Source organism: Protomyctophum bolini, assembly GCF_963924005.1.
Source record: "Protomyctophum bolini genome assembly, chromosome: 5".
NCBI lineage: Eukaryota > Metazoa > Chordata > Actinopteri > Myctophiformes > Myctophidae > Protomyctophum > Protomyctophum bolini.
Window position 1 is genome coordinate 38,710,126 of NC_137866.1, and position 24,880 is coordinate 38,735,005.

The 24,880-nt window shown below is 45.3% G+C and overlaps 1 protein-coding gene across 1 annotated transcript in view; it reads right to left on the reverse strand.

The window, feature by feature from the left end:
- The window catches only part of plxnd1 (plexin D1), a 118,835-nt gene that overhangs the window by 43,876 nt on the left and 50,079 nt on the right, over window positions 1–24,880 (reverse strand). The window contains exons 10-18 of the mRNA XM_080763221.1: window positions 22,323–22,412; window positions 21,767–21,860; window positions 20,138–20,295; window positions 14,510–14,655; window positions 10,583–10,688; window positions 8,465–8,604; window positions 7,212–7,391; window positions 5,466–5,550; window positions 3,166–3,432 (exon numbers count right to left, since the gene is read on the reverse strand). Coding sequence (XP_080619347.1) covers window positions 3,166–3,432; window positions 5,466–5,550; window positions 7,212–7,391; window positions 8,465–8,604; window positions 10,583–10,688; window positions 14,510–14,655; window positions 20,138–20,295; window positions 21,767–21,860; window positions 22,323–22,412 — 1,266 coding nt within the window. The remainder of the gene's footprint in view (window positions 1–3,165; window positions 3,433–5,465; window positions 5,551–7,211; window positions 7,392–8,464; window positions 8,605–10,582; window positions 10,689–14,509; window positions 14,656–20,137; window positions 20,296–21,766; window positions 21,861–22,322; window positions 22,413–24,880) is intronic.

The window sequence follows — 24,880 nt, forward strand, 5'->3', positions numbered from 1 at the left end:
GACATTTGGCCCTCACAATTATAGTAACACACACACACACACACACACACACACACACACACACAGTCTCACACACACACACACACACACACACACACACACACACACACACACACACACACACACACACACACACACACACACACACACACACACACACAATAACAACTCAGCAGGGAGAGCTAGAGGCAGGCTTGTCACACAGCTGTCTCGCTGAGGAGCCCAGAACGGAATTCATCCAGTTTTGGGCTAGAGTTCAGCTTAAAGCAGCAAACACGGCCAGGGAACATTCTACTGCAACAAACCCCGCTGACAGCCGTCACTGCCTTCCGCGCCCCAAAATAAGACATTGTCAGCACCCTTAAACAGAAGTCGAAGTGGAACCCACAACCCCGGGGCTCTCTGTCAGTCGCGGTTACAAACGGACCCGAAAGAGTCTGGGAAATTAACACCAAGGATTTGTTTTCCTGTGTCCCCAAAACCGAAATACATTTTGATCTGAGCGACAGAGATGGGATTTGGAGCTGTGGCGTATATTCTTGGCAACAAGTGACAATGAAAAGCATGTGTAAGGTTCAGGGCTGCCTGACCGCATGGCAGACATCATGTCCAGGTACGGTATGTACCGTATGTCATGTTGTGCGGGTGTGCGTGTGTGCATGCGTGTGGCTGCGCATGTGTTGTTCTACATGTGCCAGGCTTAAGATTATGAAATGTCAATGACAAATGCAGGCGTAGTGTGTGTGTGTGTGTGTGTGTGTGTGTGTGTGTGTGTGCGTGTGTGCATGCGTGCGTGCGTGCGTGCGTGCGTGCGTGCGTGCGTGCGTGCGTGTGTGTGTGTGTGTGTGTGTGTGTGTGTTCATCCCCTGCGTACTTCCGCTCTGTGATTATACCCTGAGGGCTCTTTCCAGTCCCTAATGCAGGATGCCACCCCTGGGTCTTTGTCAACAAAAACTTCCTAACGCACGCGCACACACACACACACACACACACACACACACACACACACACACACGCACACACACACACACACACACACACACACACACAAACACACACAAACACACAAACATGCGTGCACACGCGCGCACACGCACGCGTATAGTGCAAACAGGATTATAACATAATATTACCATTATACCACTGATTCTGTGCGCGAGGAAGCTCTAGTCTATAAAACCACATATAAACCTGCCATGCGTCTCATTACAACATTTCCCGCACAAAAGAACGACAATGAAATTCTACAGGACAAAACAGGATGAAAGCAAACAAGAAACCCACCCACATTCCAGCTCAGCGTCTTAATATAGGAACTGGCTAAAAAAACAGCTCCCCATTAAACAAACACACATTCTCTCCAGCACCCCACCCACACACCCAGTCAGCTGAAGATCTGCTTCTCCCTTCAGGTCCACCATGAGTGGAATCCACCTTCCTACAAAAAACAGGAAACAACAAAAGTGTCTGCGCCCAATGCAGATGGGCTGAGACAGCAGTTCCTGTATGAGGAGGCCTCTTCCTGGCATGCACACGCACGCACGCACACACACACGTCTATGTTACTGAGCTTGTGAGGACTTCAATATTTTAGGATGGCGATTTTATGAATGCAATTTTTATGAAGGTCATTTTTATGAGCTGTGACAGTGAGCTAAGTATTTTCGGTGAACGGCAGTGGCTCGCGGCTCAAGTTATATATCAAACCTAACCCCTACAATACCAACCAACCTCTAAATGTCAATTCCTATTTCCCATTTTTTAACCATAAAACAACCATTTCTCTTGTGAGGACCAGGAAAATTGCGATCATAATTTTCTCAAATTATATTATCACGCGCAAGCGCACACACACACACACACACACACACACACACACACACACACACACACACACACACACACACACACAGAAGAAGCCGTGCAATGTTCAAAGCCACTTCCATGCCATGTTCATGTTGTACAGTTTTATAGCCAGGACCCCTATCCGGCATGACAAAATCCATGGAGACAGGTGCTTAGATCAGCTAGAACGCAGCGACGGGACCTCCCACTGAGCCTGGCTGACAGGGCTGGCGTTGTGGGCCCCGCCTCCCTCACAACGCTACAGGTTCCAGGGTGACGGAGGCTTTGATGTGGTTGTTTATGTGCGTCTGTGTTGTATGAATAAGAATAGAAAGGCATTCAGCCATGACTGTTAGTCATAGACGGAGCAGTCTGTCACCGCTGTTATGGGGAGCGTGGAAGATAAAGACTGAGATCTGGCTTTTGCTTGTTTAGTTGACCGGGACTATGCACAATAACCCAGTGGTGGAAAAAGTACTCTAATGTTTTAAAAGTAAAACAATATAGAAATACTCTGCGGCTATATACAGTATGTGTTTTGAGTAGAAGTATTGTATTCCGAAATGTACTTACTTGAGTGAGTACAGGCTTTAGTTTAGACATACTATTGGTCCGACTGTCATTAGACCGACAACCTATACCTCAAACCCTAACCTAACCCTGACCGCAAGCACGGGAGCAGCGGGGATGCGCACGCTTTTCCGACACACCGAAGATCCGAAGCGGGGGGACATGCGATGCGATGCGAAAAAGCGATGGTCCAACATGCGCTGCTCCCGTGCTTGCGGTTAGGGTTAGGTTAGGATTGAGGTTTCGGATCAATAATATGTCGGAACTAAAGCCTGCACCCGGGAGCAGCGCATGTCCGACCGCATGTCCGACCATTGTTTCCGCATGTCGGTCCGTTGGTGTGTCTAATGTGCGTATAGTACAATAAGTACATCCCACTTGAGTAACAGAACAAAATAATTCTGATATCAGCTCGAACAGGCTCGACTGGCTGTTTACAAACAGACTACTGTAACTGTAAAATAGAGCTTAATTGGTTGCTGTATGCTTTGTGATTGTGATAATCATCTAAATCTAACAATTAGCTAAAGTATAACATATTGAACAACGTATATACTCAATGAAAATATGTCTGTATTGTACTCAAGTACAGTACTTACAGTAAATGCACTTAGTTAATTTCCACCACTGACAATGACGGTCGTACCAGAAATAGCCGAAAGCTCATTTACATCCTGCCCTCACACCGTGGCCTCCGTGCCCCTCCCCCTGCCCCCGCCCTAACGTCTGACTGGATGGGGAGTGACTCACGGTGATGATGAGGGTGAGCCCGTCCTCTCCGGAGTGGTGCTTGATGTAATGGTTGGAGGTGAAGAACTGCGGGTCCTCCACGTACTCCAGCAGGAAGTGGCCGCCGTGGGGCTCGTCCTCCTCCTCGCCCGGCTCGCCGTCGTAGAAGGCGGGGCTGTCGCCCGTGTAGAGCACGCCGTTCAGGAAGAACAGCAGCGGCGCCAGCTGAGACTGGCTGGCGGGCGGCGAGGAGCAGGTGATCATGGAGGGCGAGTGCACCGTGCAGGCCTGGAGAGACGCAGACGGAGAACAATGGAAAATACGCCGCAACTTGTGTTGGCTGATGATTGATTGATTGATTGCAGTGGTTCCCAAACACTGGCTGGGTTGGGACCCATTTGTGAGTTGCGGACACATTTTTATGAGTCCCCTTTATTTTTTGTTTCCTACATTTTCTTTTGGATTATTATTTTAAAACACTTTCCCAAAAAAAAGCTAAATTGTTTATGAAATAATTTTTTTGTAATTTCATGAAGAAATCAAAGAAAATCCATACATTTGAAAACAAATGTTTAAGAAGTAGTGAGCCGATCTACAAGCTCACAACGTGGCACGAAGCTGGCAAAAAGGTTTGGGAACCTAACAAGATTGTTAACAGTACAGGGAGTACAGTCAGATTGTTAACAGTACAGGGAGTACAGTCAAACGTTATGCTAAAAAGATAAGAGAAACAAGCCCAGGGGTTTGTTTCCATTCCATTGTACTCAAAGGAATAATAGAATGAGTCAAGAATTAAAGGCAATTTTTCTTATTTTTTTCTTTCTACATTTTTCCCACGATTTTGCATCCCATATTTTCACCCAGTGTCAATTATCTAATGTAATCCTGGGCGCTACACTTCCTCTGCCAACCTGGGGGGGGGGGGGGGCAGCGGACTGATATCATGCTACCGTCTATGCATGAGGAGTCCATGCTTCTTTTCACCTGACAGGGGGGGGGGGAGTTTCCCCGGCCGGACATAACGCATGGAAGGAAGACGTTATTCCGACCAGTTCCTTCCCCCTCCATCAGGCTGGCCAGGGGGAGGTAGTAAGGCTAATTTAACCAGTGTGTATTTTAGAGCAGTGATTCTCAACACGTGGGCCGGGTAGCAGTGAGGACACTGCAATTGGACCCCCAAATAACTAATAATTAAGATGTTAATGATAATATTACATTAAAATAAAGTGTCAAATAAAGGTAAAATCTTGAGAAATTCTAATTAAAGCAACATGCTCTGGAAATGCACGCAGCACACCCATCTGACCACTTAAGTGGTCATACAGTAGATGGTTGGGCCACGAATGCTTTTGAGATTTTAAATTCAGAAAATATTGAGAACCAATGTTTTAGAGTATTTTAATACAATATAACGAGTACATCTGCAGTGGTTGAAGGTGGTCTCTCTGCTCTTCCACTGAGACATTTAGACGCTTCTCATTGTATCAAGTAGCCAAGTTTGAAGCTGATAACCCCAATGGTTGGCAGATAGCCCTGACTGAAGCACGTAAGCCCACTATCTCCCCTCGCCAAGATGTTCACTTGGATGAGAGTTTAAAGTTTTGTTTCCCGTGGGAGACACCCGTGTGTTCGAATTCCGGTCGTTAAAGTTGCAATTATGTCTCTTACTAAACGTATGGATTTTAGCTCTGACGCAACAGGGGCTGTTATGTTAGCCTGTAGATTGGCTCTTTTTGGCGAGCTTACAGAGTAGCTAGTATATAAATCACACTTTATTCTCTGTGATAAAGGCTCCTGCCATTGGCCCTGGATCTATCGCTTATCACGGCGAGAATATTCACAATAGACATGTTCCACTTCATGTTGAGACAGAAGAAACATGTCCATGTTTCTGTCCGGCACTGCCAAGTGCATTGCATCATTGTTCCATTCATCATGCTGTTCACTTTACAGCATTATGCCTTTAAGATTATTGCCAGGTGTACAACAGCATATCGTTGCTGTCGGGTGTAAAACCTTGGATGTCCAAACTGTTACTTTTCAGGAAATGGATCCAATGAAGTAATGTTTTTGCCACAGACACAGACACACTTAACCACGTTCACTTTCAACGTTTTTCAAAAGTAGCAAAAAGCTATTTACGATATTGCGCTACTTATGCTACTTTTGCACAACATTGTAGTCAAACTAAAGTAGGGCATTCATTTACGACCGCAGCGGTATACTGTACAACAGACTGCATGGCATCACTCATCATCTTGTGCAGATACGGGCGAAAGTGTCAACCAGTTCACATTCTAATGAATCTTGCAGTGACTCACTGTCTGTCCAATGTCGCGCACGTCCATGGTCACACTCTGCACCAGGTCAAAGGCCTGACCTGTAACTGTGATGGTCCTGCCACCACTAGAACACGCACGCACACACACAAAAACACACCCATAACAATGGTTATTACAACCACCACACATGCTCGCATACAACAACAAGCAACCATAATGGCAGGGAGACAATAACAGCACAGGTTAAAGTAAAACGAACAGTGTGACAGAGATGCATTGCACACACAAAAACAAACACACACGTCACACGCACAGTCGCACACACACATGCACTGCAGCCAAATAGTTGAAGTGCATGCATTGTTTAATTAGATACACCACACTACATAGCTCTGCTGTAAGCAGAGTGCACACATGCCTATCAAAGGCTCCCTCCTATTCCTGGAAACGTGTCTCACACATGCAATGACGTTTAGAAGATATTAGTACCAGCAGTGATGGAAAGTAATAAGGTTAATTTACTCAAGTATTTACTCTTTTTGAGATACTTTTACATTACTTGCATACTGTATACTTATATATACACTCAAACCCCACCCCCACTTTCCTCATCTTCAAACTAGTCCAGGGCTGAGAATGTGTGAACTTTAACTCAGAGGAGGTGAATCATAATATTGGTAATACCATATTCATTTATTTTCATTTCTTTATTCCTTAAAATCATTGTTTTATTTGATGGACTACAAAACAACTTCTTTGTGACCTCAAAACAATTGCAACATCAAAGGCCAAGTGGCCTGTCACCTAAAATGATTCCAGGCCTAGCTGGCTGTTCACAATTAACTTTGTATATTTAGATTATTACATAACTAAATATAATATAAATATATATTTGGGTACTTTTATTTGTACTGTAAGTATATTCTGAGGGAAATACGTTTGTACTTTTACTCAAGTCTGAATACGGGACTTACTACGGCAGTATTTCTGCATTGTGGTATTTCTAATACTTTTGTCCACCACTGAATACCGGAGCCTGGAATCTCACTGTTTAGGAGATAGGCCTGTAGAAGACGCCACATCAGGAACACATTATTGGAGCAGCTTATGTCATTCACTCTGGGAGGGAACCAACCGCAAAGACATTTAAGTAGGGATGTTTAGGAGATGTTTGGTTTCGGTCTGCACGCACGCACGTGTGTGCGTGTGCGTGTGTGTGTGTGTGTGTGTGTGTTTGTGCGTGTGTGCGTGCATGCGTGTGTGCGTGTACACGTGCATGTGAGTGCACGTGCGTGACTGCGTGTGTGTTCTTGTAGTACCATACTTGAAATAGACAGGACAAATTTCCTGGTCCTAAGAAGAGAAATCATTGTTTTCTGGTTTTCTTCTTTTTTTTATTGGGAAAATATTCAGATTGGAATTATGGTTAGGATTAGGGGTTCAGAGGTTAGAATTGGGGCTTATGGGTTTAGAATTATACCTGATTTATACTTAGTTTTGTGCCAGTGTCGCACGCTTATCTACAACATGTCAATGCAGCGCAGCACAATGCATTGTGAGCTTGCAGATTGTCTGATATCAGTAGTACTAGCATTAGGGTAAAGAAAGAGGCAAAAATGTGTAAAGAGGCATTTATTAAAGTGCCATCCTAAATTCTTTATGTCCTCACAAGTATAGTAATATAAATGTGTGTGTGCGTGTGTGTGTGTGTGTGTGTGTGTGTGTGTGTGTGTGTGTGTGCGTGTGCGTGTGTGTGTGTGTGTGTGTGTGTGCGTGCGCGTGTACCTGAGGTAGCTCTTTTTGGGTTTGATGAAGCTGACGTGGGGGTTCTTCTCGTAGGTGTAGGTTGTGCTGAGCTCGGCGCTCTGACAGGGAATGTTTTCAAACTCCACGCACACGCTCACCGGCTCCGTCTGTGTGTGCGCGGCTGCAGGCATGGTGCACTCGATGGTGTCATCTGTTTGCCTGGAACACGAGCGGTAAACATACAGTAATCACAGGACCGCAGCTGCAACATGATTTCTCGTAGCACAGAAGTTCCGTCACAATGACCCCCTTATGAGTCTAAAGGATGACTGTTTGGGAGTTTATTAAACAAAATGCTTCATAGAGGTCCCTACAGTGTGTAAACAACTTGTGTTTTGTGCACAAGCATCTGCATGAAGTGCACTCACATTTTAAGCCACAGGCGACCACAACAGATAACTACTGTTATCTGCTCTTGGCTCTCTCTGCACTGGTTGGCCGGGGGTTTTAGAATAGATTGAAACCACATGAACCCTAGCGTTGCACGTCATATGTGAACATTCTGCTCAAAGAGGCAAACATTCAGCGAACATTTGGCAAAAAATTGCAGATCTATACAGTTCACAACGTGTTGCAAATGTGTGGTGAGTGAGCTTGTAGATCGGCAGTTTCCGGCAAAGAGATTTAGTGTTGAGGGAAAACATGAGGGGACCCAGTATTGACCCCTAGGGGGACCCCAGTCAACACAGTGTAATAGACGGATGGATATCCTCGGCCACAGGGGACATTAAGTTGTCATAGTACCGCAATTATGAAACACAGACAGATACAGAAAAAGAGATAACAAAGAGTAAACAGCTAGGGATTAGGAATAAGTAGCAGAAAGCATTTTAATGGGTGTCTTTCCTGGCCCTCTGCACTTGAACCTCTGGAATTTGCAGGTTGTCTGAACTCTTAACATGTCATATTAAGTGGTGCAGATTTTACAGATAACATTTAAAGCTTTTTACAGGATCAGGCTCCTAGGTACATTTGAAATGTATAGTCCCCTACAATCCTGAACACAACACAGCCTGAGATCCCTCTATCAAATGACCTGGACTTTGCTGACTTTGCTGCCTTGGCTGTGGAACTCACTGCCTCTGGCAAGTGAAAAGTAAATCTGTATCCTATTTTCCTTGAAAAGTATGTTTATCTTAAGGCCTTTTTCATACAGTATAGTGTTTATGAGATGATGTCTCTTTTCAAGTTATATTTGTTGTCTCTATCGTAATTATTACAGCAGCACTCACATTATGATGTTGCATTCCTGGGTGCCATTGACCATTACTCTGACTTCAGAGCCAATGTCCAGGTGCTCCCCTTGGATGGTCACTCTGGTCCCCCCAGCACGGGAGCCCTTCTCAGGCTTCATGGACGACAGCTTGGGGACCTGGAGACCCAGATGGCAGAAACACGATGATCAAGACATAGAAGACGGATTTATTATGTGCGGTCTGTGACAGCTTATGTCATGGGAAAAAGGCAGTGTTCACTCGTAACCCCCCTCCAAAAGAAAGGGGGGAAAAAAGAAGAAAAAAAAACACAAACAGTAATTTATGCTTTATAGTGCACTTCTTGACATAAAACTGACAATTCAAAGCCACGCGCAACATATCCTGCACATAATTTATATCTTGTTTCTTTATTTTCTTTTTTAGTTTGGCTGAGACAGCATGCTGACTATAACGGTAAATTAGTGAGGAAAGCTGTGAAGAAAGTGCAGCCTGCAGTACATTAGTGGCTAGAGCGGCTGAATCTAAACGCCCTTTAGGCCTTCGCATACCGGACAGCTTCACTGTCAAATCCACAGTACGTTGAAACTTGAAAGTGTAAACATGAACCGTCAAGGGTGCATTCCTTCCAAATGCAGGGTTAAATTAACACTCTAGATTTTACAGTGTACTTTGGGCTAGAAACAAGTCCCGCCCCACATGCACACGCACACACACGCACACGCACACACACACACACACAACAAGATACGCATACCGTATACACACCTAATATACGCTGACACGTAGGAACAAACGGACTAAGGCGAACATGAATATCCATGTCCAACACCTACAGCACCATCAGCATTCCAGAGACTCTCTAGCCTCCATGAAACTCACCTCCAGGGAGACCTCCTATCCTCACTGACAGCACTCACTTCCTCTGTATGCACGGATGGGGAGGCCTATTGTCTGTCCGTCCGTTTGTTTATGTGTGTGTGTGTGTGTGTGTGTGTGTGTGTGTGTGTGTGTGTATGTATGTGTGCGCACACGTGCGTGCATGCGTGTGTGTGTGTGTGTGTGTGTGTGTGTGTGTGTGTGTGTGTGTGCGTGTGTGTGTGTGTGTACGAGTCTGAGTGGGCGTAAGGAGGCAGATGTTTCCGGCCCAAGGTTCAAGGAAGGAGGTGCAGTTGGAGACACATATCCTGTCTCCGCTCGGATCCAAAATCCCCCCCACCCAGCGTTCTGTTCCGTTGTCACCCATCCCCCCCTCGCACTATACGTGGAAAACACGTTCTCGCGCTGAAGCCTGATTTATACTTTGTTGCTTTGTTCGTATTGCGTGGCGAGAACCCTGCGCGGCGAGGTGTCAACCAATAGCCGATCTACATGCTCGGTACGCATTGTGTTCAGATCTGCTGTTGTGAGCTTGTACATCTGTAGATCGTCTATCATGTGGTATTGGTTGCACAACGCCGTTGTACTGCAGAGTCTAAATGAAGCATGAGCAGCTCGGAGCCAGGCTATCCCGAGAGGAGTTCCCATAACAACCATGTTTGTTGTTTTGGATTTATTTTGTTCATCTCCGATGGTTTTGGAGAAGGCTTCATGAGACCATAGTGATCCCTCCGCCAGATGACTCACCGGCAAATCCCTTCTTTTCTTTAAGATAGCCGGCGAAATTATCAAGCTCTCCAGATGAAGTATGAAGAACCCTCTTTGTCCGTAAACAAAAAGAAACAAAAGGCTTAAGAATGGTATTTCCACTGGCCGCACAGTCTTGGTCCAAGGGGAGCCTGTGTGGGTCGAGGGTCAATTAACACAATGCTGGCTTGCTTTTGCCTCCGCCAATAATGAATTCAGAGGAGGGAACATCGCAACGAGGCGGCCATATTTGTTTTTGCTGGCAGCCGGGTCTGAACGACAATAGTGCTTAAGTTGCAGTTCTTCATCAGTGTTTGAAGATTCCCACACACTCGCATTCCTGAATATCATAAAACACATCTGCTAACACTCAACCGACACATTGGGACGGCTCTCCCGCTGCGGAACAAGGAGCAAAGACATGTAGACAGAGGAGAGAAGAATGCGGAGGGAGAGACGGACGGCCGGACGGACGGAGACAACCGGACAGACTGTGGGAGTGCAACTCACTAAATATGAGTAAGGTTCCTTTGACGTCCCCATTAAGGCCTGGTCGACAGTCACTTGGACAGCATCCATCATCTCATAGCCGGACCTCCCAGTCACACACACCAGTCTGGGAGAAAACAGAAAACAGCACATTTGAATTACACAAAAGGCAATAAACATTACAAAAGACAGCACACTTCAAGACTAAACAATGCAAGTACAAGTAGTACCAGTGAGGGTCGATAATCCATGTTCTGGGGTCGATCCATCAAAGCGCATTCCACTTACATATGGAATCCAATCATCGGAGGCGTCAGATATTAGAGGATGTGAAGTTCAAAGCTCCTCGGACCAGATGTGCCAAACCACAGCAGAGATTAAAGGTTGTCCTCTCACCTCCTGGCTGTGATTAGGCCTTGTGCCATTGTCTGTATTATTAATCATAATGTGACGTGGAGGCACCATGATCGCCTGAGTTATAATTAGACGGTACAGTATTTCGCACCGCTGATCTACAAGCTCACAATGCGTCACAGCGTGGCTCGTTGTGAGCTTGTAGATGGTGGTAGACACAATGTGCAACCAATAAATCAGACGGAGGTATGTGGGGGGGGGAAACCCTTAACCAAGTATAAATCAGACTTGAGGGGGGGGGGACGCAACCTACAACACAGCACACCATCACCTCCCAGCTCGACACACGCTGTTGGTTTATTTAGTCAGGTGTCTCATGCTAAAGATGGCCATAAATGCGAGCCAGCGGTTTACAGCGCTAGCTGGTGATTGACAAGAGGCCTTGCGCCTCTGATGAGGGGTTTAAATCCTCACATATGTGGAGGAGCTGTGTTTCGCCCCTAGAGACTGGGCGGGACATAAAACGAGACGGTCCAAGACACCGGGTCAGACCGGGATGGGCTGGGCTGGGTTGGGCTGATTATTATGTAAGTGGGGTTGGTTTGGAGACCAGCTCAGGTCCAGATGACCCAGTTCAAAGAACTGGATCGAAGATGCCTTTCTTTTATTTTTTTTGTTAAAACACACAAGCATCTTTTGTCACAACATACTGTTCCAATTTACTAATGAATATCGCATGTATTGTGTTAGCATGGAAATTGCAAATACAAGTAATATGTTTTAAACTGAATAATATCTACGCACATACATTATGGACAGTAAGACTTACAATTGATAGATTGACATCTGGCATCTGTTTCTCACAACATTGACAAAATGCACACGCATTAACATAATGTATTTTACGGCACATATCTCTCAAAAGGAAAAGAACACAATAAAGCTTAAGAGCTTATTTCCCTTGTGGTCCTTTGAGTGCAAGTGTGTGCATGCAGAGTTGTAAACTTTGAGTGTTGTGTATGATTTACAGTATCTGTGTGTGTGTGTGTGTGTGTGTGTGTGTGTGTGTGTGTGTGTGTGTGTGTGCGTGTGTGTGTGCGTGTGTGTGTGCGTGCGTGCGTGCGTGCGCCACATGCAGTGTTATTCAAAAACAGCCTTGTTGAAAAATCCTATAAAAATCTACTTTCTCCCAGCACAGACAATGCCCAACTTAAAAGAACTACGTTTCAGGTTCAAGATTCAGTAAAAAATTCAGCAATGTTGCCCTTTAAGAGTCATTAGTATTACAAAGCAGCTATTAATACAGAGACTCTCCGGAGAGGTCAGTATATCTTTGTACAGTAGACTGGCCTGTGTGTGTGTGTGTGTGTGTGTGTGTGTGTGTGTGTGTGTGTGTGCGCGCGTGCGGGAGGTATTAAGTGTGATGTTGACGCAGTGTGATCGCGGGCAAAGGACACAATGCTCCAGTCTCCCAGCAGGAGTCCTGACTGACCCTCAGCCTGCATTCCAGCTAGTCTGTGTTAAAGATAGACAGTTAGAGAGCACCTCCCCACAGCACATAGATAATATGTTGCCACTGTCGGAAAGAAACCTCATTATATCCATATTTCAACAATTTCACTATTAATTGTTTTTTATAAATTCACTTGCCGGAAGTTTAAGTGGTTAAGAACAGTTGAGACGAATAACTAACTAACGAATAATCTAAGTCCATATTCTCCGAAAAGGCCTCTGTCCTGAACCCTTATCCATGATTTGTACATTATGGATCATTAGTATGGACTTACATGGTTATTCGTCTCAACTGCTCAGTGTCTGTGGATTTTATAACAATTGAACCAATGAAAAGAACGAACAAGATGGGCTACAGTGAGAGTCACCTGTTGATCTTTTCAGCGAGCGGATGATGAGAATAATCAACAACTCTGTGCAGCTCGATTTAAAATCTAAAACTGTACAAATGGACCCGTTACTTTAGATACATTGGGTCCTTGCGGGTCCATCTGGCTACATTTGCACGGTCTCAGAGTTACAGATGGGTTGCATTAGCACCGAGGGATGTTACTCTGAGCACGTGGGCGTGAGTTTGGTCCTTACAGAAGACACTTGAGCTGCGACCGAGATTGATGGGGCCGTGGGCAACTTGGAGGACTTGAGTGTAAAGTATCCGCAGAAGTGCACGTACGTACTCACAGCCAATGAGGCGCGTCGTGCTTGACGATGCCATTAATTAGAGCGGTGACATATTAGGACTGTGGGCTCTGGTTCTCTCCAGGGCTGCACACTGTCCTCTGTCCACACAGCTGTGACCCTTCACCCCCACGTGCACCTGTCTCAACAGCCCTGGCTGCTGAGGTCACACGTGCAGGTGTGTGCGTGGGTGCGCGTGCATGTGTGTCTGTGCATGTTTGTGCATGCCTGCTGTCAGCCACACTGACGTGTTTTGATTTTTCAGCGCCGCTTCCCGCACCGAGGATATGGCATTGCTGTCATAACAACCAGGTTGGGGAGCCAATGAGGGATGACGATGCAAGATGAGATCATCCCCAGGAGTGAAACGTTATTCGCTGTTTGTGTGTGTGTGAGTGTGTGCGCGCGTGCGTGCACGTGCGGGAAAATGTGTCAAGGAAGCCACGGTGACAGGAAAGACCTGCAGGTCAAACTCAGAACTGCTCTGAATTCTAAAGGCCTGTTTATACTCAGTTGCGTGGCGGTGTCGCGCTACAAAAATAGCCGATCTACACGATCACAAAGCATTGCGGGGTAATGCTTTGCGATGTTGTAGGTCGGTTATTTTCAGTGCACGACACAGGCACGGAATCAAATATAAATCAGGCATAAAAAACTGTGATTGGTTTCAGCGGAGCGGGACCAGATGAACATGAACAAAACAGATATTGGAATGGAAGTTTGGATGTAGTTCTAGAATTACAGCTTTCCACCGCCCAGACACCGTGTGCAGGTGTCAAACCGCGGTACTGCTGTCTCCATGGTGACAGTGTTATGGTCCCTGGCGGGGAGGGAGCGAGGGAAGTGCGCTGCATAATAATATTTGTGAAAAGCCTGATGAATTTGTGCAAACCGCACTACGTACATTCGGTAGCCTCACCAAATTATCTGCATATGGTTTCAAACGATATGAATGTTATTACTGGAGAAAATTGTCGGCACTTGTTGAAAAGTGGTCTGTATGTAATTTGCTTTACATTATAAAATTGTCCAATGACATGTGAAATACCAATCACAGTATATTTAGCTCCTAGCTCAAAGAGGTACCATGTGTGTGTGTGTGTGTGTGTGTGTGTGTGTGTGTGTGTTATGTGTATGCGTGTATGCGTGCGTGCGTGCGTGGCTGCGTGCGTGCGTGCATGTGAGTGCGTGCGTGCATGTGAGTGCGTGAGTGTGTGCAGGCCGGGCATGTGTGTGCACATTTCTACACGGCTGAGATCACTAACTTTTTAAGATTTGTCCATAAATTACAGAAAAATGCACACATTTACATGTTTAATATGCTAACATCCCAAATCTGAGCAGCTTCCCTTGATGAAAACTAAGTAGCCAAATTATGGGTCATATGAGACTATAGTTACTCACTCTTCGGAGACGGTGTAGCGCTCAGGCAGGAGGGAACATGGCACGTCTCCAATGGAGACCGTCGCTGCTTCAGCCCTCCGGCCCAGATTCTTCCCCTGCACTGTCAGCAGGGTGCCCCCCTCCACGGGCCCACTCTGTGGATAGATCTGAGGAAGAGGACGAGGAAAAGGAGGAGAGCACAGAGATGGAGAGAAGAGGGAGGTGAAGACATGCATGCCCTTCAGAAGTAGAAAACAATTAGCGCTAATGACGGGCAGAGATGGAAGATAAGACGAGTGTCCAGTTTAAGTGCCTCTTCAGAGGGAGACATCTAATTGATAATGGCACAATTTAGGCATATATATATACCCACATGGTAGACCAGACCCTCTCTAGCCCTAGAAGCCTGAATTATATGTCCACGTACGGCGGTGTAAATAAATTAAGCATGAGACTCTTCAGTCTCTCGGCATCTACTTAACGAAGAGCGGGCTGAGAGGCCCTTCCATGCGCGCCCCTCGTGAGACGCGGGGAGCGAGAGTGGCAGAGAGGCGAGGTGCAATGGGAGAGCAGGAGAGGTGAACGAGTGGGGAGGCAATTTACAAAATTGAGTGTGGAGAGGACGGGGGTAGCAACGGGCGCGGGGGGGCTTCGACGGGGGAGCTAAATGCACACACCGCCGTTCCATTTTGTGCCGTGTCAAATTCCTCTGTCTCTCATGTCTCCTGTTGTTTTTATGATGCGCGCACCGCCTCATGCACCATTTCAGCTCTTGAATCTTTTTTCCCCCCTCCGCACGGTGCTCTCAGGAAGCCGTGGGGGTGGAAGGCGAGGGGCCGTCACCCCTCCGATGACGACGGAAACACAGCTTTCCAGATAAGGATCTCTGGCTCCTTCAGCAGCAGAAATCTACCGTCACCTACGTAACCGCTGTAGCTGTACTACTGGCTAACCTAGCTTAACCCCATTAACTGTGGCATCCCTATTTTAGCAATGTCATTACAGGGGGACATTTTTTTTAAATGTTTAAAAGAAATGAAAAAGTTTGGAAACATTTTTGAAAATATTTCAAGGATATTTCTAAAACAAGCTCACAAGTCACAACAGTGATGCGACAACATTGTGAGCTTGTAGAGCAACTATTTATAGTCAGCACACAACAAAGTATAAATTAGGGCTTATAGTGGATAGCTGCAGACCATGGGGCCCCCAGGGGCCGCGCATGCCTTTCTTGGGTGACCGTTTCCCCTGGTAGGGATGAGGACATGTCCGACTGATCCCTCTGTGTTGTTATTATCCTCGGCTCCACAGCCCGCACTGACTCAATCACACACTGAGCGTACGAAGGAAAACAGCAACGCTGTTTGGTCTGGGTTGATAGGGCAGGGGGCAGGGGGGGACACATTCAAATAGTTCCATTTATTATTGCCTGAAGTGAGTGACAGCTGGGATAAATAAACGCCCGTTAGCTCCAGAGCTAAAGTGAGAAGTGTTCAAACAAGGAGGGGAATGTATGACTTTTAATATCATGAGAAAACAAACTGCTTGAGACCGACCGGGCGGCTTACAGTTGTATCTGTTGGATCTGGACCAGGGGAAATGATGTAAGTGTTTTCCTGGTCGCAGCGGGCAAGCCTGAAGCTTATGCTATATCTAGACACACGACATGTGATCATAACACATTCACACGTTCTTATACCATACAGTAACTATGCTCTCTCTCTCGCTCTCTCTCTTTCTCACACACACACACATGCTGCACGTGCACGTGCATATGCACGTATGGATATAGATAGACAACACCCAGTAACTCCCATCTCAGCAGCAAGCAGTGAGTTATTATCACCAGCCGTCCAATAGCACCTTGAGTGTCTGCAGTGTCATTGAGCATCTTTGGTGTTGAAATTAACGTTAGCTGGCGTGCAGCTCATTTACACCTCTTCTGAGAGGATCTTGATTTCCAGAGACATCAGAGAATGTGTGAATTTGCCTCTGTGAAACCAGCAGCTTTTAAAAACCCCATTAAGGTAGCAATTAATTATAGGCCTTTTGGGAACATGCCACAATGTCGTAGGTTTCAAAAGATAAAGAATCCGGGGTTGACACACTGTAGATATATGGTTTGAAGTTTGGACTACTAGTCCGTGAGCCACAGGACTACAGGCGGAGAACCCCGTCCATCAAGATTAAGTCCTCCCGGCCGGCACATGAATCAGGGGTTCTTCAACCCAATTGAAACAACAACCCAGAGGCCTTTTCACACGAGGAGCAACACAAAGCCTGTGTACTTGAATGGATCCCACTGCAGGTCGCAGCCGGTGGACATGTGCGTGCGTGAGACGAGCACGAAGGTGACATTTGCGCGGTCGTTACGCCTGTCAGATCGCCCACGCCTACAGTACCTACCTGCCCTGGAAATTAATTGCTAGACGAGTCAGCCGCCTCGTGTGCGAAAGTCCTCCGGTGCTTTTCGCATACCTCCGCGCACCACCTTCACTCCCATTGGTTACCCTATTTCCTCAACTCTCTCCTCCTCTGTCTCTATCTCTCTGTCTCTCTCTCTCTCTTTAGGTTCCTGTTTGGGGGGTCCATCTAGATCTTCACAGTGTGGTTTTCTGCCTATAGTGAATTGAGGTTATATAGTCGGAACTTTGATCTTCCTCTCACTGCTCCACTTCCTGTGCAACACACTGATGGAGGAAGACATGAGGACAAAAACAGGAAAAAGTTCCTCACTATACTATAGGTTCCTCCACCCTCTCTCTCTATCCAACCCTAAAGCTAGCAGCTCACTTCAAAATAAGAAACCGAACAAGTTTTCTGAGGACAAAACAAAGAGCCCGCCTATACTGCTGTATACAGTTCTGGAACAATGATTGACACTTGAGTCTCCATTGTTTGTTTGCTTTGATATAATTTGTCACTGGGATTTTGTCATTTCTGGCTACAGACAATGGACAAAGTTTGTGTTATTTCCCTCCATTAATTAATTGCCATTTGGTTGTGTTCATAGTCCCACGGGAGAGGGAATGTAGAGGTTTGTACCTCATAACATCCTCAGCCAACATTTCTTCAAAACTATCCATGGTACATTGCAGACAGATACCAGAAATAAAACAATATAAATCACCAGCCTTTGAATTTCTGACAGATCACACACAACGTTCCTATTACTGTCATCTTAGCTAGAACTACTGTAACGAACGTTGGTAATGCATTTGTTTGTTTTCTTCACAATGATGTCATTTTGTTCTTCCTGCTGTAACTCCATGTCTTCCTGGCCTCTCTCTGTTCACAGAAACCATTTGTCAGTTCCTGTTTCAGACGTACTTAAATCTAAATCATTTTTTAACAATGGACAAGAGTTCAAAGACCCACGAGGGACAAACAGTTCATGGACATACATGATTTCACAAGTATGCAGTATGTGACATTATACTGTATAAGGGAATGACAAAAAACCTCTGCCACAGTGCTTGCTGCAAAACTCCACCGCATTATTTACATTTCAGTGCTTGACCCTAGTGATAAATATTGCATGTGACAAAGCAGGGCAGTGAAACACACATGTCATCATCACCCCTTTAACCTTCGTGCTTAGTCATTATGACTATGTAACCAGAAGGAGCCGTGGTTTGTGCGTGTGAAAGTGTGGGAGAGGAGAGGCTTTCCGCTGCCGAGGCTGAGAGCTCCGACTTGAGTGGACTGTAACTCTAACCCCTGTGGATTCTCTGGGAAAATATGGCTGCCAAAGCATTGCATCACACAACATACCCCAAAGAACCACAGCCCCAGTTTCCTTTCTGAAACCCCCTCTCCTGAGGCACCTATTGAAAGGATGTGTGGATGCTGCACATGCATGCGTGCGTGCGTGCGTGCGTGCGTGTGTGTATGTGTGTGTGTGTGTGTGTGTGTGTGTGTGTGTGTTTTGTGAGGGCCAAATGTGCCAAAATAGACACAGAGAGGACAAATGTCCTGGTCCTCTTCACAAGAGAAATTCATATTTCAATGATTAAAATTATTTTAGAGCTAAAATTAGGAAATGTTTCAGGTTGGGGTTAAATGTGGCATTTGGAGGTTCGGTTCAGGGGTTATGGGTTAAAGTTCAGCCTAGGGTAATACAAATGGCAACAACAACAAAAAAATACATTTATAAAGTTGATGTCCTACAATATTTATGTCCTCACAAGTATAGTAATACCAAGACAGAGAGAGGGAGAGCGTGCATGCGCGTGCGTGCGTGTACCCGTCCATGCATAAGGTATTTCGGAACGGCTGAGTTCAGTCCCGCAAGAAGTAAGACACACAAGTCATCCTCCCAGCATCCTGTTAGTCAGAGCACGCTGACGGCTACAGAGGATGAAGAATAATATAGTAAGACTTCCAGACAGTCTATTTGTGTGACAGATTGCGGTTCTATTGAGTCGCAGAGCATGTGTGTGTGTGAGAGCATGTGTGACAGTGTGTGTGTGTGTGTGTGTGTGTGTGTGTGTGTGTGTGTGTGTGTGTGTGTGTGTGTGTGTGTGTGTGTACATGTGTGAGCCCACTTTGTCCTTCCAGCTCTCCTGGGCAGAGCAGGCTTTATCTACAGGAAGTTTAGGCCCGATTGAGCCTCACTTGAGCCATACTTCCCATGACCATCTAATATGGCGGTGTGGATAAAACCTTCACTAGCGGTGGATTTTGATCTGAACCCAACCCCCCTCCCCCACCCACCCACAGTTACACTGTTACAGTTTGGACCCAGTGTCCTGACCACAGAAGTCGTAAAGCGACGCTGATGATCGTCGCGTTGAGTTCAGCGAACGGTTTCAAGCGCCAACAGACCCGCCAGTTACCGTTATTGCACGGCAGTAACTACTGACCGCAATCGAGCCATGTCTTCAAATAAACACTCGTAATTCTCCCGACCAAATGTGGTTTTGCTATTATTGTGGCCGGCAGATACAAAACCTCTAATGGCGCTTGACTCTCTAGCTTCAGTTCCTGTGGCGAGCTGCACAAAGGGCCCTACACACATATTCTTCCACATAGTTTACAAGCTCGCGGAAGACGCGGCAGAACTCACGGCGGAACACATGGTCCTCGTTCCCATGCCCTCCTGAGTCAGTGTAGCTCAGTGCTGTTGTCTCTGCGGGGCAAAGTGGTTTGAGTGGGCCGGAGGAGGACCACTATACAGTGCAACGCCAGTGTGTTGTTACAGGCTGAAACTGTTTTATCCAAAGCCTGTTCAAACAATCTCTCGCTCCAAAGTAAACCCCACCGTCAGCTGACAAACTGACGCCGAAGGGGGCCGTGTGGGTGCAGCCTCGCCATGTGACCACATGATTCACCACTTCACTGTGTGTGTGTGTGTGACCACGCGATTCACCTCCAAATAGAGGTGAGGGCGAGTAAAGGGGAAAGAGGTTGACCGTAAGCCTTATATTATACTTCCGATCTACAAGCTCTTAACCTGTCACATAGCGGCACGTTGTGAACTTGCAGATCGGGTATTTTCGCTATATTCAAAACTCTTTGTCAATTTGTGAAATTTGTTGTATATAATGTTGTATATAATGACATGCCCAACATTGGGACGCCAGGTTTGGATAAATAGTTAAAAGGGGAAAGAAGGCTCGAAATCATAAGTGGACGTGTGGTGTTTACCTTGTGGATCTCTGGCGCGGGACACTGGTCCCTGATTGGCTGACAGTCGTCCCTGGGTCGACAGCCATTGTCACACCAGCCACAGAGATGCCCTTGGTCCTCTCTGCCCCAGCACTGGGAACAGTCGGAACTGCCAACCCCACAGTTGTACACCTCCACTATATATATATATAGACAGAGAGAGAGAGGGGGGGGGGGGGGGGTGAGGAAACATGGGAACGTGGAACAGAACAAGCAGAAGGATTATGTTGTTATTGCAAAACAGCCACCGTTGACCAAAGTTTTGGTTTTGTTGGTTAAAATCACAGTGCTGGGGAAATCACAAGTTGCTTTTAACGGAATATCTGAACCACATGGGCTTTGTGTCATGGACAAGTAGGATAAGCATCTGCAGAATGACATGCTATAAAAATAAATCAGCAGATGAGGTACTGTGCTGTACTGTACTGTTAGTTGCTGGTGCAAAGAAGAACAAAGCCAGGCAGAAACACATGATTACGTTCACGTTCCAGTAAGCCTCCCAGTGAGCAAACCCATTTGTATCTGTAAAGTATCGTGCATGTGTGCACAGATTGCATCCGCACCGAAATTTGTGCATCTTTCCTGTATGTGTGTGTGTGTGTGTGTGTGTGTGTGTGTGTGTGTGTGTGTGTGTGTGTGTGTGTGTGTGTGTGTGTGTGTGTGTGTGTGTCCATGTGTGCAGTATACAGTATATGCGTGCGTTTGTGTGTATACATGCTTGTGCAACGTGCAAGATTGTGATGACTCGGCATGCTAGGAAACAGTTCTATAACTAACTATGCAGAATGCGTCTGGCAGAAGGCCCGGTTGCTGTTGTTTCGGCAGCGTTCACATGGCAGACACATGGCGCATACGAGCACCGCATCTGGTGCTGGAGCGGGGTGTGGGGGTGGAATGGGGGCTTGTAGCTCCACTGGAGGTGGACGAGATGCCAAGTTCAAAAACACGAGACATTGCCGTCGCTTGTCAGCAGCACATGCCGCGCGCTGTTGTTATGGTGCTTGGATTTTTGTTTGCAACAATGCATGGTGGAGCATTTGGTAACCTTTTCAAATTACAGCTCCTTCGATAATTACTGTGTAATTAGGCGGTAGCTTAATGTAGTGGTATGGAAAATTTTTATTTGTTGCAAAATGATGTGTCGTTATACATAATGTGTATAATAAGCGAGAGTGAGACTGGAAGCCTGCGGGTGATCGTTTTTTTTGTTTTTGTCTTTTTCTTTTAAGGTGTAAGCAAGGGGAATGACAGGCATGATAGTGGCCAACTTAGTCAAGATTTGGTCTATTTTGTGACAATCTAATTACCAGCAATTATGGAAAAACTGAACCATAATCACAAACATCACTGAGGACATGTATCCATCTGTCTTTCACTATGATGTTTACATCAGCCTTATCTCTTACTGCAATAGTTCTCACACATTTTCATGTCAAAGACACATCAATTGATATGTGACATATGCTATGTATTTGGCCTTGGACCCCCATTTGAAAAGAGTTGGTGTCAACTTTTTGTTTAACATGAGCTCACAACCGTGAGCTTATACAGTAGATCGGCAAATAAAACAGGGCTTAAGTGTTCAAACTTGTCCTCATCTTACTGTACCTTCCAACTGCTCAGGGCTGTCGATGTATTTCACAGGGTATCCTCTTCTCCGTAGAACAAGCTGGTACAGCTGACTCCACTGTGTTGTGTACAACTGCATGGACAGACACAGAACCAGTGGTCAGACGAGTCAAGGCACTGGATACTTAACAGCTCCTGTGAAATGGCTTTGTAGCACCATTCTATCATGGTAGAAGTGGGCATATAAAGTGTGTATAAAATGTTTTTGTGTGTGTGTGTGTGTGTGTGTGTGTGTGTGTGTGTGTGTGTGTGTGTGTGTGTGTGTGTGTGTGTGTGTGTGTGTGTGTGTGTGTGTGTGTGTGTGTGTGTGTGTTATCCTCTTTCCTCCTACAATTACTCATCCAAGGCTGCTGTTCCAGATAATAATAGGTTATTAGTCAACTTGCCCGAGAAAAATAAAAGTAAAATTAATAATGGTGTGTAAATAGAAATAACTCCAGAGGTACAACTGAGCTGGAACTTTTCTGGGCCACTGCATTGCACTGTGGATCTGTCACTTACTGTGACTCCAGTGGACTGTGGCACTGTTACTTACTGTGACTCCAGTGCACTGCACGGTGGAACTGTTCAACCACCAGGCTTCGTAGCGCTGCTCTGTCCCAAAATCACATTCCAGCTCCTCGCCCTGTGAAGCACAAGTATATGCATATTAAGACTATTATATTTAGGCAAATGGACTTGAGGTGATTTTCTATTCCGTTCACGGTATGTTATCTCTTGTGGTAGAACCAACTAGACAGACACACAGACAAAAAGGGAGAAAGAGAAGGAGAGAGAGAGAGAGAGAGAGAGAGAGAGATTGGATGGGGGGAGGGGGGCATGTGAAAGACATTTTTCTCTCCAATAGGTCTGGTAACCATCGACAACTCTGAATGCGGCGTAATACCAGGAAACTAAAATAGCCCATGATAATTGTTCCTGCCAGGCACACAGATGCAATCATTCATAATTCATATTCATAAACATCTGGCCTCGCTGGTGCCAACACCTCAGCAACTCATCTGGGAGGCAGGAGGAGTAATGAATACAAATTCAATCTTCACGAACAGAGAAAGGCAGAGCTCAAGAAAGCCAAAGAACGGTATGCTGATAATTCTGATGATACTGATTGTTAAAGGAGTAGTTCACCTCAAGAATGACTTATTTTCTATGAATTACACACGACACACATGTGTACATGCGACAAAAAAAAAGATCCTTAAATTCATGGCGTCATGCCTTGAATTTATGGAGATTTCTTTTTTTTGTCGCATTAAACGACCAAGCCTAACCGGCTCATTGGTTAGTACTCTGCCGTGTCATCCAATTATTGGCTTAAGAATGTGACAAAAACAAAAAAATCGCTATGAATTCAAGGTGTCATGGGGTGTGTAATTAATAAATTAACTGCTCGTGACGGATCGTTCCGCCAATTAGAATCCAACCGGCAACCGCTATTGGCGGAACGTTGCGTCAGATAAGCTTTTTATTGAAATCAAACCGGATCGCTGATTTATTTATTTATTTATTTTTTGCTTGGCCTTTCCTTCTTCAGCGATCCTAGACAGGTTTCACGCACGTGCACTGCCGTTCACTTCTTGTATACAGGCGGACTACAAAGCTGAATAACTCTAAATCTACGGAGCTCTCCATGGTTTTGACAAAATGAGGTCTTTGTGATTATCCGGTGATCTCGATTGGAACATTGGCTCTTTCTAGAGCAACGATGGACTAATTTTAGCTCGCTAGCATTGACGCTAATTATTTTGCATCTAAGATGGCCGACCAAACCGGAAGTGCATCCAGCATGCAACACACTAAAACGAAGTAGATCTGGGTCGGCAGTCCACCAGGTGGCCTTTATCCTGAACTACTCCTTTAAGGGGAAATATTGTTGGGTAAGTATTGTATTTGGATGACATCATTAGACGTCATTTGTCATATGACACATTTCACTTCCATTTACTTAGATTCGATTAGGCAAACGATTGGAGCCAGTGGGGATGGGAAAGTGATTTTGCTAAATGGAAAGACGAGTGCATAATTAAACAATGATTAACAACATGCCTGAAGATGTGGTGTGTAGATGCCTTACGATGCAGCCTTAAGATTTGACATTGGTTGTAAATATCTTACACATCATTGTACTTTATATGAGAGGGCAGGCTGGCCATACTGTATAAGCATCCTGAGTTTTAGTTACAACTGGGCTCTGCTTGGCTTGGTCCCTCTTTATCTACGGACATAATCTTGATAGAAACCATGGCCATTAACCCTGTAAGACCCAGCGTTGCTTTTCGTTAACATTTTTATTTTAATTAATTACTTAATTATTATTCTTTTTTTCTGTTCTTTTTTCACCTAAACGTCATCAGTGATGTTCATTGCAATGCCATTGGTCATGATATTTGCATATAAATACCCCCCACAGCTGTCTGAACTGACCACTAATTAAGCTTTTGTGACAATCCTGAATGATTTAAGAGCTTGAACATGGAAAGAAGCTGTCGTGGTTTTTTTGTGGCAGCATTTGTGACAGCCAAATCCTTTGTATATTTCAATGAGGTTTAACCTGGTTAAATAAAGGTTAAAAAAAGAAATAATAATAATCCATATTACAGTCACATTTGGCATCTGAGCTACACATTGTGAAAAACATTAACAGAAAGTGTCAGATTGTTCTAAAAATAAGAGGATGAAATAATCATTTCACAATCTTAATTGTGAACAGATTATTCCAACTAGAACAACTTTTTATGGCTTCCCCCCTTCAAAATTGCAAAATAAAGTATACGGTTTCCTGTGTTTATTTGTAGTAAAAGTCTAAGGGATGACAAATACTGGAGGGAAAGGTTGTAATCATCTCTGTGTTGGCAGTCACTTTGGTTAAACTGTTTACCAGGGTTAAATTCCAATAACTCGTGAAAAATGCAGACCGTGTCACTTTTACAGTGTCTGGGGGGTGGGGATTTTGTTGTGAAATGTGGGATTTGGTCAAAATAGGCCACAAGTTCCACAGGAGGCAGTGTGATAGTGACGCTTTAAGTAGACGGTAAGTTTGACTTAAGCCTCAGTTATACTTGATTGCCCATCTGTGTCGCGCACCAAAAAAAT